Source organism: Salminus brasiliensis, chromosome 12, assembly GCF_030463535.1.
Source record: "Salminus brasiliensis chromosome 12, fSalBra1.hap2, whole genome shotgun sequence".
Classification (NCBI taxonomy): Eukaryota; Metazoa; Chordata; class Actinopteri; order Characiformes; family Bryconidae; genus Salminus; species Salminus brasiliensis.
In genome coordinates this window covers 29,867,100-29,882,333 of record NC_132889.1, presented here as the reverse complement: position 1 = coordinate 29,882,333, position 15,234 = coordinate 29,867,100, and the positions used below count along the sequence as shown (strand labels likewise).

The 15,234-nt window shown below is 41.1% G+C and overlaps 1 protein-coding gene across 1 annotated transcript in view; it reads left to right on the top strand.

Annotated features, from left to right (window-relative positions):
* Positions 1-4,374: 4,374 nt before the first annotated feature.
* mrc2 (mannose receptor, C-type 2) overlaps positions 4,375-15,234 on the top strand; it is a 45,374-nt gene continuing 34,514 nt past the window's right edge. The window contains exon 1 of the mRNA XM_072693171.1: positions 4,375-4,547. Coding sequence (XP_072549272.1) covers positions 4,439-4,547 — 109 coding nt within the window. The 5' untranslated portion in view covers positions 4,375-4,438. The remainder of the gene's footprint in view (positions 4,548-15,234) is intronic.

The window sequence follows — 15,234 nt, the reverse complement described above, 5'->3', positions numbered from 1 at the left end:
CGGGTGCTGGAGTTGGCTGCCCACCGCTCTGGGTGTGTGTGTGTGAGTGTGTGTTCACTACCAGATGGGTTAAATGTGGAGGACACATTTCGCTGTATACTGTACAGTGACAAATACGTGCACCTTTTTAAAAAAAAATTTTTGTACATTTTAGATGACCCTGCTCTGATCTCAGTCTCTTAAACAAGCTATCTTAAAAGAACAGCAACAAAAGAAAATGATGGTTTAAGAATTCTGGTTGTTTTTACAGTCACAAAACCACACAAATGTTCAGCTTTGTGCTTAACTGTCTGCTCATGGAGATTTTCTAACTCAGATATATGCAGATCAGGAGGTTCAGAGTGGTCCGGCAAACTAAGACACTACCACTATGAGCTGACTGCTGGTTTGAATCCTGGGCCACGCTACTCGCCATCAGCAGCCAGAGCCTGAGAGAGCACAATTGGCCTTGCTCTTTGTCACATCACATTGACACAGGTGTAAAAGTGTGTGAAACGTTTATATATATATATATATATATATATTACACTATACATAGATTATTGCACAGATGTCCACATGACCATTTACATATAGCCATTGGATGGTAGGATGGTAGGTCACAGTTTCAGTAAGTATATAAGAGCAGGGTGTGTTTGCACAGGGTGGAGGTTTGATAAGCATCACTGTAGTGTGATGCTGGCCGGCAAGGACGTCTGACAATGCCAAAGCTGGGTGGCCGGCGCCAATGCACAACACCTGGCTAGGTACCCAGCCCTTTCCTCTGAGCACGTTTCAGAGTTCGAAAAGAGGCGCATGTGTCAGAGTAGGCATGTGTCAGTCCACGCGCTCTAAGAAATTTACGTCTCAGTGGGGGAGAGTACTAACGAGTGGTTTGGGTAATTGGCTAATTTAAAATTGGGGAGGTAAAATGAAAAATATATATATATATTAAAAACAAAGAAATACACAGATTAGAACACTTCTTGAGGTTTGCTGTCTTCAGAGTTAGACAAAACACACATATTTGGAAGACACTCAAAAATGTTGTGGAGACTAGATAGGGGCCTAGATAACTGGCCTACACAGTGCTAGTGTCCACACTGTCTTGATCCTACATCGATATATACACACATATACAGCAATGAACTCTCGCTTTCGCTCTCACACACACATTTTCTCCTGGGATTCCCAGATGATACAAAATGGCCAAAGGGATGGAGAACAGAATCTTGATTACAGAGTTCTTATCTACAGAAAAGGCCTGCATACACTGTGGGCTTGCTCTCCACATGCCCTCTCGTCAGTCCAGTCTTTGTCAACAAGTCACATTGACAACATGTGTTTTGCAAGGTGAGGTTTCATCCATATCATTATATTCATTCATAATCATCACAATCATACTTTTTTCTACTGCTTTCACCCAGCGTATAGTTTTTTCCTCTTTAGACACTGCCCTAGTTGCAGGCCTTAAAAAATATACCTTGTGTGTTTGTGAATGTGAAAGAAAAATCATCCACTTAAAAGCTGATGAAGCCATAATTTGATGATTGATTTTGTTTGTTTTGGAACAACTGCCAGATTTACACAGCCAACAACTGAAGAACAAAAATTGATTTGGAGGTTCTTGTGAGACAGTAATAATTTTAAGGTGCTATATAGTTCCATGATAATCTATATATTTGCCTCTACAGTATATATCATATTCCTGTAATACTTATAGTCTTATTATAGTATATAATACAATACAATACTATAATATAAATGTTTTGAATGACAGCCATGATATGGACCTTTTCATTAAAAATACTTTTTTCTTTTTTTTTTTACTTTAGGAGTACTTCTGTAATATTAAGAAATCTTGGAGTAAAGACAGAGAGCATTGAGGCAATACAGAATATAGTGACTATCCTGAAAAAAACAATGCAAGGCATTTTAGCCTAAAATCACACCAGTAAAACAAGTCCTAACTCAAAACAAACTCAAGATTAAGATCTCCGTTTTATTTATTAAGTAGAAATCTCTCATTTCAGCTCTCGTATATTAACTGAATTTACTAGTAATAATATCAGACCTACAGATTAACAACACTATTCTAGACTAGTCATATTTCTAGAACTACATATCCGTAGTGTCATTTTGTCTGGTCATATGTTACTATTGATTTACATGGAGTTTCACTCTCTTTTACCTGTAATTACAGTTTTACTAGTAAACTCTCCTGTTACGGGTATCTCCACTGTAAATCTGACCACTAGAAATTAGTTCGATATCAATAATATTATTATTACTAGCCAAAATGCATAATAATCCATATATATATATTGTAGATAAGAGAGAGTGAAACTCCATGTAAAGCAATGGTAACATATGACCAGACAAACTGACATTAAGGATATCAATGGCTTTATATGTCAATAGGTCTGAAATTCTTACTAGTATAAATATTGGGGTTGATATCTGAGAGTTTCTTATAGTAAAAAATACATTCATCCAAAACGTTGCCCAATCTATCTCCACTTTTGTCATTCTTGACTTTTTGAATCTGGCAGTTGTTCTTTACATTGTGTAAAATGTTCCTGATAGATGGACCAACAGAAATGATCTAAAATGACTTGAATAAAATCTTTTTACATTGACTTCTATTAAAAGTTAATACATTATTTCATTCTATTATAAAGTTGTTGTTTTTTGGTAGATAAGCATTTTACTTTTTCCTCATAAAGAATTTGTTAGCTCTGTTGGGGTTTTAAAAAAGCTGCATGTATTAGTGCAGTACAGTCTGGAGCTGCTACTTCTGAACTCCAGGTTTAATGTTTCTGGAAAAACTAATGTTAAGCATTATTTCACAGGTTTTACCACTGATTATTTCTCTGTTGGATTGAAGCTCCTATACACCCACAGAGGGAATGCAAATACCCCATAAAAAGTGTGTTTTGTCTGTGATGAATGTATCTGAGATTCTCATGAGCTGCAGCTGATGTCTGTTGGTATAGTCAGTGGACAGTGCTGTCTGAACAGTGGTCGAGCTAGCTATTGTTTTAGTGGCCTGGTCTCTACAGTGAGCAGCCCAGCGTGGTGACGTGGGCAGGGACAGCTAAGGCTAACCGAGCCTTAGTAGGGGCTGAATCCAGCTGCTGCTGCTGCTGCTGCTGCTGCTGAGGCTAATTCGGCTACAGCCAGATCCCTCACAGCCCTCTCATGCCTCTTTCTGTCTGAATTACAAACAATTTAGGTTGTAAAACGACGTTAGCTGCCGAGAGACATAATACGGGGAGGACCCGGTTAGCTTTGGATAACCTGGCGAGTTCCTCTCAGTGTAATGCAGCGTTCCGGGTGATGTTGGAAACTGGGACATATACACTAATACACTAGTTTACGAGCTGAATCTCGCCTGTTACCCATTTAAAAACGTTAAACTTGCCAATGGAAATAAACAAAAGTATTCCTAACATATACATATATATATATATATAATATTTAAAAAAAAAAGAAAAAAAAAGCTGGATAGGTACTAACTACATTTATTAGGTAACCATCTGGTACAGACATACAGCCTTCCGAGGAGCACCTGAACGCTGCACGGCTGCATGGCTTCTTCGCAGATTGACTCGGGGTGTCGGGCTGTCAATCAAACCCTGATCTCCGCCTTCACTCGGTGTGTGAGCGTGTGAGTGAGTGTGTGAGATAAGCTGGTGAGTTTCTCATCGCGTAATGTAGCTTAATGCAGCTTTCCAACTGATGCTGGACCCTGGAAAACACCAACTTTCCCACTTGTACGCTGCACTCGAGTCGTATTTACAAATGCAAAATCCAGGATTCTGTAGAAAACACTGGTGTACGATGTTATAATGGAGCCTTTCACCTTTTCCTTTAAACTTGTCAATAAAATCGATCAAAACCATACCTGCTGTGTTTCTAAGTGATCAGTTTAGCAAAGAAAACGCTTGATATTTTATCTCCACCTCCATTGCACGCTGGTGTGTCTTTCAACAAGCACCCGAAGTCGTATTTACTTCAGTTTACGAGTAAACCATCTGGTACAGACAGACAACCTTCTGTGGCGCACCTGAACGCTGCACGACTCCTGGCGTCTTCACAGATTTACCCCGGGTGTCGGGCTGTCAATCAAACCCTGATCTCCGCCTTCCGTCGGCCACGAGTATTTGTGTGTGTGTGCGTGTGTGTGTGTGTGTGTGTGCGCGAGCTCATTGAGTCGAGCTGGAGGTCTGGAGGGGTGCAGGGGTTCAGGCAGGAATAAAAACCCACTCCACACACTCACATACAGGGGCGCGCGCTCGCGCACACGCCGTCTCCCACTCCGGACACTTACTTTTACAGGACAGGAGGAATCTCTCTCTCTCTCTCTCTCTCTCTCTCTCTCTCTACCCCCCCCCCCCCCCTTCTTTCTTTCTTTCTTGCCACTCTTCAGTCTTGCTTTCCCCCACTCACTGCAGCCATGCATCGCCGGGAGAAGCACAAACCCTCGTGGAAAAGCGTTCTTCACTTTTGCAGATGCACTTTATATTTATCGCTGTTGAGTCTGCACGCGGACACCGCGCTCGCAGGTAAGAAAACACACCGGTTTAAAAGCACGTTTTTGTCTCGTCCACTCTCAGTAATGACCCGAAGTGCACGGAGACGCGCTTGGAAGTGCAGTGAGGTGCGTCTTCAAGGTTCAGGTTTTGCTTCTGTGGGACATTGGGCACTCTTAACTTGGCTGTGTTGGCAGTGGGTCTTCAGCGATGCTCCGGAATGCTACAGAAAAGTCCAAAGTTTGAGTGGAACCAGATGTGGAGGGAAGGGGGGGAGGGGAAGGGAGCTGTACGAGGTTTTTTCTGCAGTTTAATGGGCTTCACATGCAATACTGCCAAAGTAGTTGCAATGATAACCTGTAGCATCGTTAACTGTAATAAGACATGCATAACTGCAAATATCGTCGATTTGCACTTTTTGACATAATCTGAATCTGGCAGTTTTTTTTTTTAAGTTTTTTTTTTTTTACATTATATCACTATTTCATGATGAATAGATCAATAGAAATGCTCCAAAAATACTTGGAATAAAAAATGTTTTGCATTGATTTCCATTGAAAGTCAGGGCGCTTTTCCCCTTCTTCTGTAAAGTTAGCTAGCTACTGTTGTGGAGATGCGAGGTTCTTGCGTGACAGCGACGATACCTAGTCGTGTTGAAAAGTGCAGCTGTGTCTGTGATAAGAAGCAGGAGCTAAAAAAAAGGATATTAAATACATCCAGTGGTGTCTGTAAGTAAGTATTTGACAGAAAAATTGATTATTAAATTTAATGTATTTATTTGAATGCAAAGAAAACTTGAAGAAAAAGTTTAACTACCACTTTCCAGGGTGATGCAGCTGTGTTAACTTTATTTAACAGAGTGGAAATGTAGTACATTAAAGTTATTCATTTAATTGAGTGCACAGCAATGCATAAAGAACAGACAAATGACATAAACAACCATTAAAAGAGAGAGCCCTGAATACTGTACACAGGAGCTGTACTGTACATACTGTTTCTGCTTCTGTGGGCTACTCTGTGTTGTGGCTAGCCAGATCAGGAAGATCATAAAAAAAAAAATTCATAGACGTGGTAATGTTACAGTTTTACCTTAGCAAGCACCAGAACATCTGTTTAATTGTGCTTGATAACCAGCAGTATTTCTTTAAAGCTTGTGTGGATGCTAGTTTTTCCCTTACGGAAATTGGTGAGACAGGCCTCTGTGCCACCTCTGTGTCATCAGCTGCCATGTAGCACTATTTCAAGCACATTTCTATGGAGCCCCCCCCCCCCCCCCCAAAAAAAAGTGCTACCTCAAAAAGCGATGCTACCTCAGGCTCAAACTCAACATTAACATGTTGGTCAGACACAACAGCCTGGAGGAAAGGTAGACCTAGGAGAAAAGTAACTGAGTTCATTTTTAGGACTGAACAGTTAATAATGCATATTTGGATGAAAGACTGAATTTATAGATGAATTACACTGTTTATGTAAAAAAAAATCACAAATAAAAAAAGAGTTCTGTTATTCAGCCTAACAGACAACGCAGGATAGTACTGGGCAGAGCTGAGCAATAGGAAAATAATTTATTATATTGTGATCAATTTTCTTATTGTGATACACAGTATGCTTTTCTAAGCATAGCCGTGATATGGTCAGTGCTTAAAGAACATTACACAAAGCATGTGTGATTGGTCAACACATTTTAAGTAAAAATCAGTATTTGAATAGTAGTTTTTAAGAATCTGTGGCTACTGATACAATTGTTCTGCAATAATGTGCATCGTGATTAATATTGTGTATTATAAAAATGTCTTTAAATATCGCAATATAATATTTTTACTGTATCGCCCAGCCCTAGTGCACATGGTTCCAGAGTACTGGTACGCTAAGCTAAAATGATTCCATACAAACCTGACATAGCTCATTTTGAGTGCTCTTATTTGTTCCTCTTCTAAAAATACTGCTTATTTCGACAGAATTTCCTTTGAGTCAATGAGAGACTTTGTAGATAAATGACACTGTTTTTTAAAGGCTGTCTGTTTGCTAAGAACAGTTTACACCATCAAGTGGGCTCTGAAAAAAATGGTTTGTTATTCAACCTGAAAGAATGTGAAGTACTGCTGGGTGGTATTTGTTTTCCATTACAGAGTACTGGTACTGCAGGCTGAAAGACGGGCTGACAAACCTGACTTAGGTTGTTTTGAGTGGTCTGTTTTGTTCCTCTTATAAAAATACTGCATGTATCCTATACATCCTATCCTATAGTTTACTCCATCATACTACACTAGTTTTATAGGTTACTATAAGACGGTAATACATTTAGATGTCGCTGCTGTGCAATGAAAATCTTTCGTTTTCTCCATGGTTTGAACCCTGTAGCTGCTTCTGTACCCTGTGTACATAATTCTGGATGAATGGACCAATAGAAATGCTCTATATTACTTGGAATAAGTTTATTTTACATTGACTTCCATTCAAAGTTAAGAGCATTTTTGCCTTCTATAAAGTCACTTTCTTGGAGATACATGCTTTTTATTGGACAGCGACGATTTACAGTCTATATATTATACCATATAAATGCCAGTATATGTATATATGCCTTTTTTTCTACAGGAATTTCCAAAAATATGACCAAAAAATATTGTAAAGTTCAATAATATTGTGGCCAGTATTATTATACTACTGTCACAGGTATTTTTTACTCATCTTAAAATTGCACCAAAGGAACTTTTGCACACTACTGTAAACATAACCCAGATTGAAATCAGACTTCCAGTAAGGGCGTTTTGGAAGATAAGGTTTTTGGACGATATCTTTCTAAACAAATCGAATCACACAGCAAAAGACACTCAGTATGTATGTTTCTGTCTTCTGTTAATACCACTAAAACTAAAACTAGTATTATTGTGTGATGCCAGTGCTAATACTCAGCACTAATTCTTGGTCAGTATAACCTTGGGCTGATATTAACCTGAATGCTGCCCTGGAGACTTGAGTTATTGACGGTGTCCTAATATTACATAACAAGACAAACATCAGGATACATGAGATCCCAGCATTGGCTTGGCATGCGGTCACCTCTCATCAAAACAAATAAATATCAAATTGTGGCTTTAATGTCATCTCAAAATCAATATCTGGCCTGCAGGTCAGCGGGCAGCCGTTGTTGTATTTCCGTGATATAGACTGATGGCGAGTGGAAACCAGTAGAGTCAGACCTGGGGCCATTTTCTGATCCAGCAGCTCTGCAGCAGTGCTCCATTTAGCTCTATTGACTCAGTCATGTAACCAAACGAAAACGGATTCTTCGTCAGCACTCGTTGGCTGAGGCAGAGGGAGTGAAGAAACAAACAGCTGCCGGAATTTCCTGTGTGTCGTTTTTTTGTGTTTACAGAACAAAAGGATCATCTATATAAAACCCTGACTTCTCTCTCTTCCCTCTATTCCTTGTCGGTTCTGTTTTCTTTTTTTTTTTTCGTCGCTTCCTTTTTTCCCTCAATCCTTTTCCACACTACTTCACACTCAACCCCCCAACATCTGTCATAATAAAACCTTCAGTGAGCTGGTAGAAGCAGAAGCAGAACTTGAGAAGACCACACTATAATGGATGACTAAGTTCACACTCTACCAAGTGAGCCGCCGGCCCTCGCAGGCCATCCAGCAAGCACGTTTGTTTAACTCTCTTCTGCTACGTTCGTTCTTTCTGTATTTCGTTTGGCGGCATTCAGGTCATATTAGCATATCTCTGTAGGTCCTGCAACTCTGGCATCCAAAGCACCTTAAAGTCTGTGTTATTGCTGCGCTCTAATAAACCTCACTGCATGTTTACAGTAAATAGCTGGGAAATAGTTGCACTTCTTTCACAGCACATGTACCAAATTAAACCTGAAATTACAGCAGTATGCTGTGACTTCACAGAACCTCAGACCACAGGGTCGCTGTGACAGAGCTCTGCTCCTCTGTGCACGCTACACAGCAGTAGGCTGTAATTAAAACACTGAAAGTCATCTCCTACAGGAGCTCAGTAGACAGTCATTTACTGTAAATTTCTCGCAAATGTGACTGTAATTTCACCATATCTATAAATACATTCCTAGTGGTTTGCAGTAGCTTTCTAACAGCAGGTTACAGCTACAGAGTCAAGCAGCAAGCCTTTATAGCTGTCATGTAGAACCTCTAGAACATCTACACAGTCATATCAGCATATTATGACCACCTAGCTAATAGTGGGAATCACCACCCTTGGTTCGGATTACACTACATTTACATTTAAGGCAGGCGTTTAGCAGACGCTCGTCTCCAAAGTTTCCTCAGACTTAATTACCCTTAGCTAGTTTGTTTAGACTACAATCCAAAGATACCTTAGATTAGATACTACTAAATACAAAAGTCAATTTGGAGACAACAATACTCAGCACAACACTTCGCCCAAGTACTCTTCAGTCAGCGTTTGAAGAAACAGGGAAAGTTTGTTCCACCACGTCGGTGCCAGGACAGAAAAAAGCCTGGATGCCTGTCTTCCGTGGATCAAGCCGAGCAGGATGGCGGGTCAAGCTGAGCAGTACTTGAAGCTTGAAGGGCTCTAGAAACAGATTGGATTTTAACCTTTGCCATCAAGTACAGAGGGGAAAGGTCCATTCTTGGCTTTGTAGGCCAACATCAGGGTTTTGAATCTCATGCGAGCAGATACTAGAAGACCAACCAGAAGGCGCATTAGGAAGATGTTATGGCATGGACTGGACAGTACTAGGTGAAGGAAGGTGTTCATTATAGAGTTTGTGTTAACTGTCTATTCTTGTCCATTCTTGGCAAACCTTTACTACTAACATCCCACGAAGTGCGGCATCTGTGACCTTCCAGGCAGACTTCAGTCCAAACCTGGGCGAAGGGTGGTAGCATCCATAGTGAAGGTGTACAAAGAATGGGCTTCTTGCACATTGAGTGGCTCCCAATGGAATAACAGTAATGCCCCACGGGTCATTGATCACTGACAAACTCCTATTTGACCTCATTCACTGCATCAGATTTCCTCTTTGCACCTTGACAGTCACCATATGCTCTGTGAAGGTCACAGTGAAATCAGAATGATTTGAATCTCTCAAAGTAGGTTCCCAGCACTTAGCCGCTAATGAAGCCAAAAGCAGCATTATGTAAGTGAGCCCCCTCCGAGGAGATTCGTGTGGTCATCCAATCAGTCTGCACCACTCGCGTTCAGCCAGCATGTCCTGCCAGTGGCCTTCACTGTGGTAACAGTCTCAAAGCCAAGTGAGAGAGGGCTTTATGATACAGGAAAGCTTTCAGTTTGAATAACCGGATTAAGGTTTACCACCTTTGAATATGCACTATATGGACAAAAGTATTGGGACACGTGGCATTTTTATTGAATTATTTATCTTGCTTTTGTTGGAGTTACTGTCTGTACTGTCCAGGGAAGGCTTTCTACTAGATACAAGCTTTGCTGTGAGGACTGGAGTGCATTCAACAACAAGAGCGTTAGTGAAATCAGGATGTTGGATGATCAACACCCTACCTCATCCCCAACTCCCGAACTCATTCCAAAAGTATTGGATGGAGCACCATCATTCCAGAGAACACAGTTCCACTACTCCACAGCTCAATACTGGGGGTCTTATACCCTTCTAGCTCACACCTGGCATTAGGCATGGTACCAATAGGTTTATGTTTAACTGCACCATTACCTGCTATATCTTACCCTTGCTAATGTATATATATGGCCTGATCTCTGTTAATTCAGTTCAGAGTTCAGAGTTCATGACCAAATATAGCCTGTGCACAGTGTATGATGGCAATGCGTGATAAAAGCTGACATTACCCTTTTTCTTGTTCAGGCCTTATAAATATATAACAACATTATAAATGGTAAAATAACCCACCAAAAGGCAGCAGAGCCCCTCGGTGCAGCACATCTCTGCAACTGTGGTAGATTATTGCACAGGGATTTCATCATCAAATTGCTTGCATTTCGTTTTTTGAATTTCCATTTTATCAATACTATGCAGGAACATCCCCCCCAATTTCAGCGTGTCAGTATTAAGATGGTTTGAAGTGAATCGCAAAAAAACGTACATCCCCTTCATCCGTCTGTGGCTAATTGTTCAGCCTGCAGTGTCAAAAAAAAAAGCCTTTGAAGTTTACAAGGCGGCTCAGGAGACGGCTGTCTTTAAAGGTGGCGTTCCGCCTATTGTGATGTAATAAAAGCTGTCTGGCTTCCACTAATCACAAGCCTCCCCGGGGTCACGTGACTCGCATGTTGAGTCGAGAGAAGGTGAATTGGGTTCAGCAGGAGAACGAGGGGTGAAAACACAGATGGAAGGAGTCATCTAATCCACGCCTGTCACAGATTGGGTTTCATTAAATGCGGAATCGTTGCCTCATGGAAAGATTCATCGTTGTTCAAAACTCCTTTTTCTATTTTCTTTTTTCTCCTGTTTGGATTTTTCCGAAGACTCCCAACTGCCAGGGCTTTGTCCTAGTTAGCACACATTTGTGGCTCAAGTGATCTGGCCTTCTCATGCAGTGAGCAGTGAAAAAAAAGCAATGCATTGAAGTTACTTCAGTCAAATTTACATACACTATATGGACAGAAGTATTGGGACACCTGCTCATTTACTGTTTCAAGAGTATTAAAAACGATATTATCCTGCTTTTCTGTTGGGGTAGCTGTCTCTACTGTCCAGGGAAGACTTTCTACTAGATTTTGGAGCATTGCTGTGAGGATTTGATTGCGTTCAGCAAAAGTGTTAGTGAGGTCAGGATGGTCAGGATGATCACCACCCCAATTTATCTCAAAACTACTGGATAGAGCACCGACCATCATTCCAGAGAACACAGTTCCACTGCTCCACAGCTCAATGCTGTGGGACTTTAATCCCCTCTAGCCCTGGAATCAGGCATGGTGCCAATAGGTTAATTTTGATCTGCTCCAGAGTCCTATTCTATTGGTGATACTTCTTTAAAGGGACTAGACTAGCTGTGTCAGAAATGGGTGTAATTTAAAGTAGCTAAATGTATTCATTAGAAGGGGTGTCCACAAACATTTGGACATATGGTGTATTATATCCAAATGTAACACAGTTTTAAGTACACTTGACCGCTGCTGTTGCACAGCATTACAGCAGAATTCAGCCATCGCATTTAACCCATCAGTGGCAGTGACCCCCCCCCACACACACACACACTAGCGCAGTTGGGGGTTAGATGCCTTGCCCAAGGGCAATTCAGCTGTGGATGCCGGCCCTGGGAATCGGACTAGACTTTCCAGTAGCCTTATCTAACCTTTAAGCCTCTAATTTACTCATTTTCGGCAGCACTTTTGTTGATGTACTGTGTTTTACTTTTGTGGAAATGAGGTACACATTTAAATACACATAAATTCAATGTGCTCCCTTTTATAGTGTAGATAGGGCAGAAGAGGAGGGCAGTAATTATATTTGCTTACACTGCCCAAAGTACACACACACACAGACATACACACACACACATGTACCACACACACAGACACAGAGAGCAACACATTTCTCAAAACACAGACGCACACTCTGTAATGAGTTACGGCTTCACTCCAGCTGGTTGTTCACTCAGTCCCATTGTGTGTTCCGGGGGCAGTGGCTGGGTGAGCTGACCGCAGTCTGACCAGACCATTCACTCACAATCAGTAGAGGAAGGCAGGAGATATTAGTAGCAAACTGTGGCCTGGCTGCCTTTGTCTCGGTTTCGACTTTGTGTGTGTTTATGGAAAAACCTTTACAGGTCCACAACAATTATTGTCATCATCATCATTAGCGCAGTACTGAGCTCATGGTGATGCATGTAGGGGTGTGTGTATGTCTTTACTGTGTGTTGGGGCTGGATATTGCTATTTTCTTAAACAGCAAGAGGCCTTAATTTATAAGCCTGCAGTTTGAGAGTTTAACCCAAGGGTGCGCTATAAGTATGCATATATGTGATAAGTATTCATTAGGGCTGCAGAATATTGGAGAACTGTGATGAAAATATTTTATCACAGGTCCAGATTGGGTCCAGGGTGTTTCTGTGCATGTTTTGATGAATCAAGGTATGATAATAAGGTATTTATGCACCCAAACAAAAGTCAGTTATTGTTGAAATTATGCACATACAGAAGAAACGGGAAACCGGCTCATATAAAGCTCTAATCTGAAATTGATCATCTTCAAATTACACTCTAAGTGGTGATCGTTGGGGTCCAAGATGTCCCAGATGAAGTCAACGGTGTAAATAAGACTGGCCATATGTAGGCTATAATAATTTTAAATGATACTGTAAATGATTGCACAGCATTTTTTTTAGTTAACCCTAACTTAGTTCAGTCAGAAGTTCTCTCAAAAACTCACATTTTTGACTCGTTTGTTTGGTCAACAATACATATAAAGTTGAGCCTCAAAAATTTTATTATTGCTTATGCTTAATTATTCGGTGAACTGTTTAGTCTGTGTCGTCACCCCTTTAATTGTGTTCACTCCCATCTGTAGGTTAGGACTCTTTTAACATGCAGGCAGTTAGACACTTGTGCCACCCTAAAGCTGGGACGCTTGAGTCTACATTTTTGTGTCCAAGAAAGGTCAGAAAGGTTAATTTACTCAGAACTGTGTTTTTTTATGTAGGGTAATTTCACAGCTCTAGAGTGGCCCTACGGTCTAACTGCCTAAACATCAAGTGTGAGGAGATCATAAGTTGAAATCCCAGCAAGGGCTCAGCACCCCACTGTCACAAGCCTCCCAGTCTGAGGATGTCATGTGACAGGGGGGAGTTCTAACCTGTAGATGGGAATAAACAGTAAATAGACTGAGGGGGAGGAGCCACAGACTAAACATCTCACACAGTATGGAGATCATTTAGTAATGTTTCTGAGTCTCAACTCAATATGTAGTCATGACTAAACTGAGATGCAAAACTGGAAAATGTAAATTGGCTTTTGACTAAAACTAAAAAGTTAAATTAATTGAAATTAAGACTTTGTAATCATCATTTTAAGTTGGCCTGCTTTACGTTTTTTACAGTGAACAATAAAGCGAGATTTTGGGCATGAAATGTACATGTAAAATCTACATACACTGTATAGACAAAATATTGGGATATACACTGTTATTAAATAGGGTATTAAATAGAGTTTATCCTACTTTTGTTGGAGGCTTTCTGTTAGATCATTGCTGTGAGGATTTGATTGCATTTAGTGACGAAAGCATTAGTGAGGTCAGGATGTTGGATGATCACCACCCCACCTCTTCCCGAGCACCAACCATCATTCCAGAGAGCCCAGTTCCACTGCTCCACAGCTCAATGCTGGGGTACTTGGGCGTGATGCAAATTTGCATAGTTGAACGCAATTAATTCTACAACCCTTTCCCCCTGCATTTCAGCTTCAGAGTGCTCCAGAATACACCAGAATATTCAGGTTATCATTCCTGTTCTGCTACAGAGGACTTTTTTGTTCATGTGTTTTCATGTCTAAATGCAGGCCATCGTCTTTAGCCATTTCACTTTCTTGATTGACCCATGCATTGATCTTTTGCACGCAATATTATTTATATATTTACAAAAATGTACAAATATAATCACAGTCATATCAAGCAGCAAGATATCCTGTAGATAGGTGTCATGTAGACCTATCATCTACATCTCATGTAGAAACTGAATGAGTTTCTCATACTTGCTGAGAGATTACTGATAGTAGATGTGAACGCACACGTGTGGGTTTGCTGTGGAGTGGCGTCCACTGTTTATTCTTCTTTCTTCTCAGCTCTCTTATTTTCTTTATTCAGACTCGGTGTGGTCAGTGTGGAGAGTGTGTGTTTGGTTTGGGGCTTTGGGTTGGTGCTCCACTCTCTGTCCACTACAGCTGTGTTTTTGCTACCCTGACACACACTCTCCCTTGATCTCTCCCTGTTTCTGTTTTTCTCTATTACTCTTTATATCTCGTTCTCTTTGTATATTACACTCTTTCTCTTTCTCTATTACTATCTGGTTCTAACTACCCCCCCCCCCCCCCTCTCTCTCTATCTCCATCTCTCCCTCTCTCTCTTTCTCTTTGGTCTACATTGCTCTGCCTCTGTACTCTATTGTACGGTCTCTCTCTCCCTCTTTTTCATTCTCTCTCTCTCTCTCTCTCTCTCTGTCTGTCTCTGTCTGTCTTCTGTAAAGGTTCTTTCATAGCTCACTTTACGCCTGGCCTCTCGGTTCTTCCTGCGTTTAAGCTGCTGCTCACTTTTTCCCCAAAGCAAATGAAACCTGCTTTATTGCAGATGCAGTGTGTGTGTGTGTGTGTGTGGGTGGGTGTGTTGAGAAGGAACTCAGAGGACGCAGGCTTTCTCCTTCTCTGAGAGTCTTCCTCAGTCGAGGTGCAGAACTGTAGGTGATGTATTTTATGTTTTGCGCTCTAAATTACGGTGCACTGCGAAGCCAAACTGTCCAGCAGCCGAGCGCAGAGACAGTCTGAGAAGAGCCAACAGCTTTACTCAACGTTCACCACAGAATCTTCCACTGTGGGGAGGAGGCCATATCAGGTCACAGCTCAGCAGCTTTTATGAACGACACTCTCTCTTTCTCTCTCTCTCTTTCTCTCTCTCTCTCTTTCTCTTTCTCTCTCTCACACACACACACACACTCTTACATATACACATGATCACCTGGAAATCAAGTCTTTGAATCGACCATGTGGAAAAGCTTTCCTATTCTCAGAGAGTCGCTCCATAACTAGCAA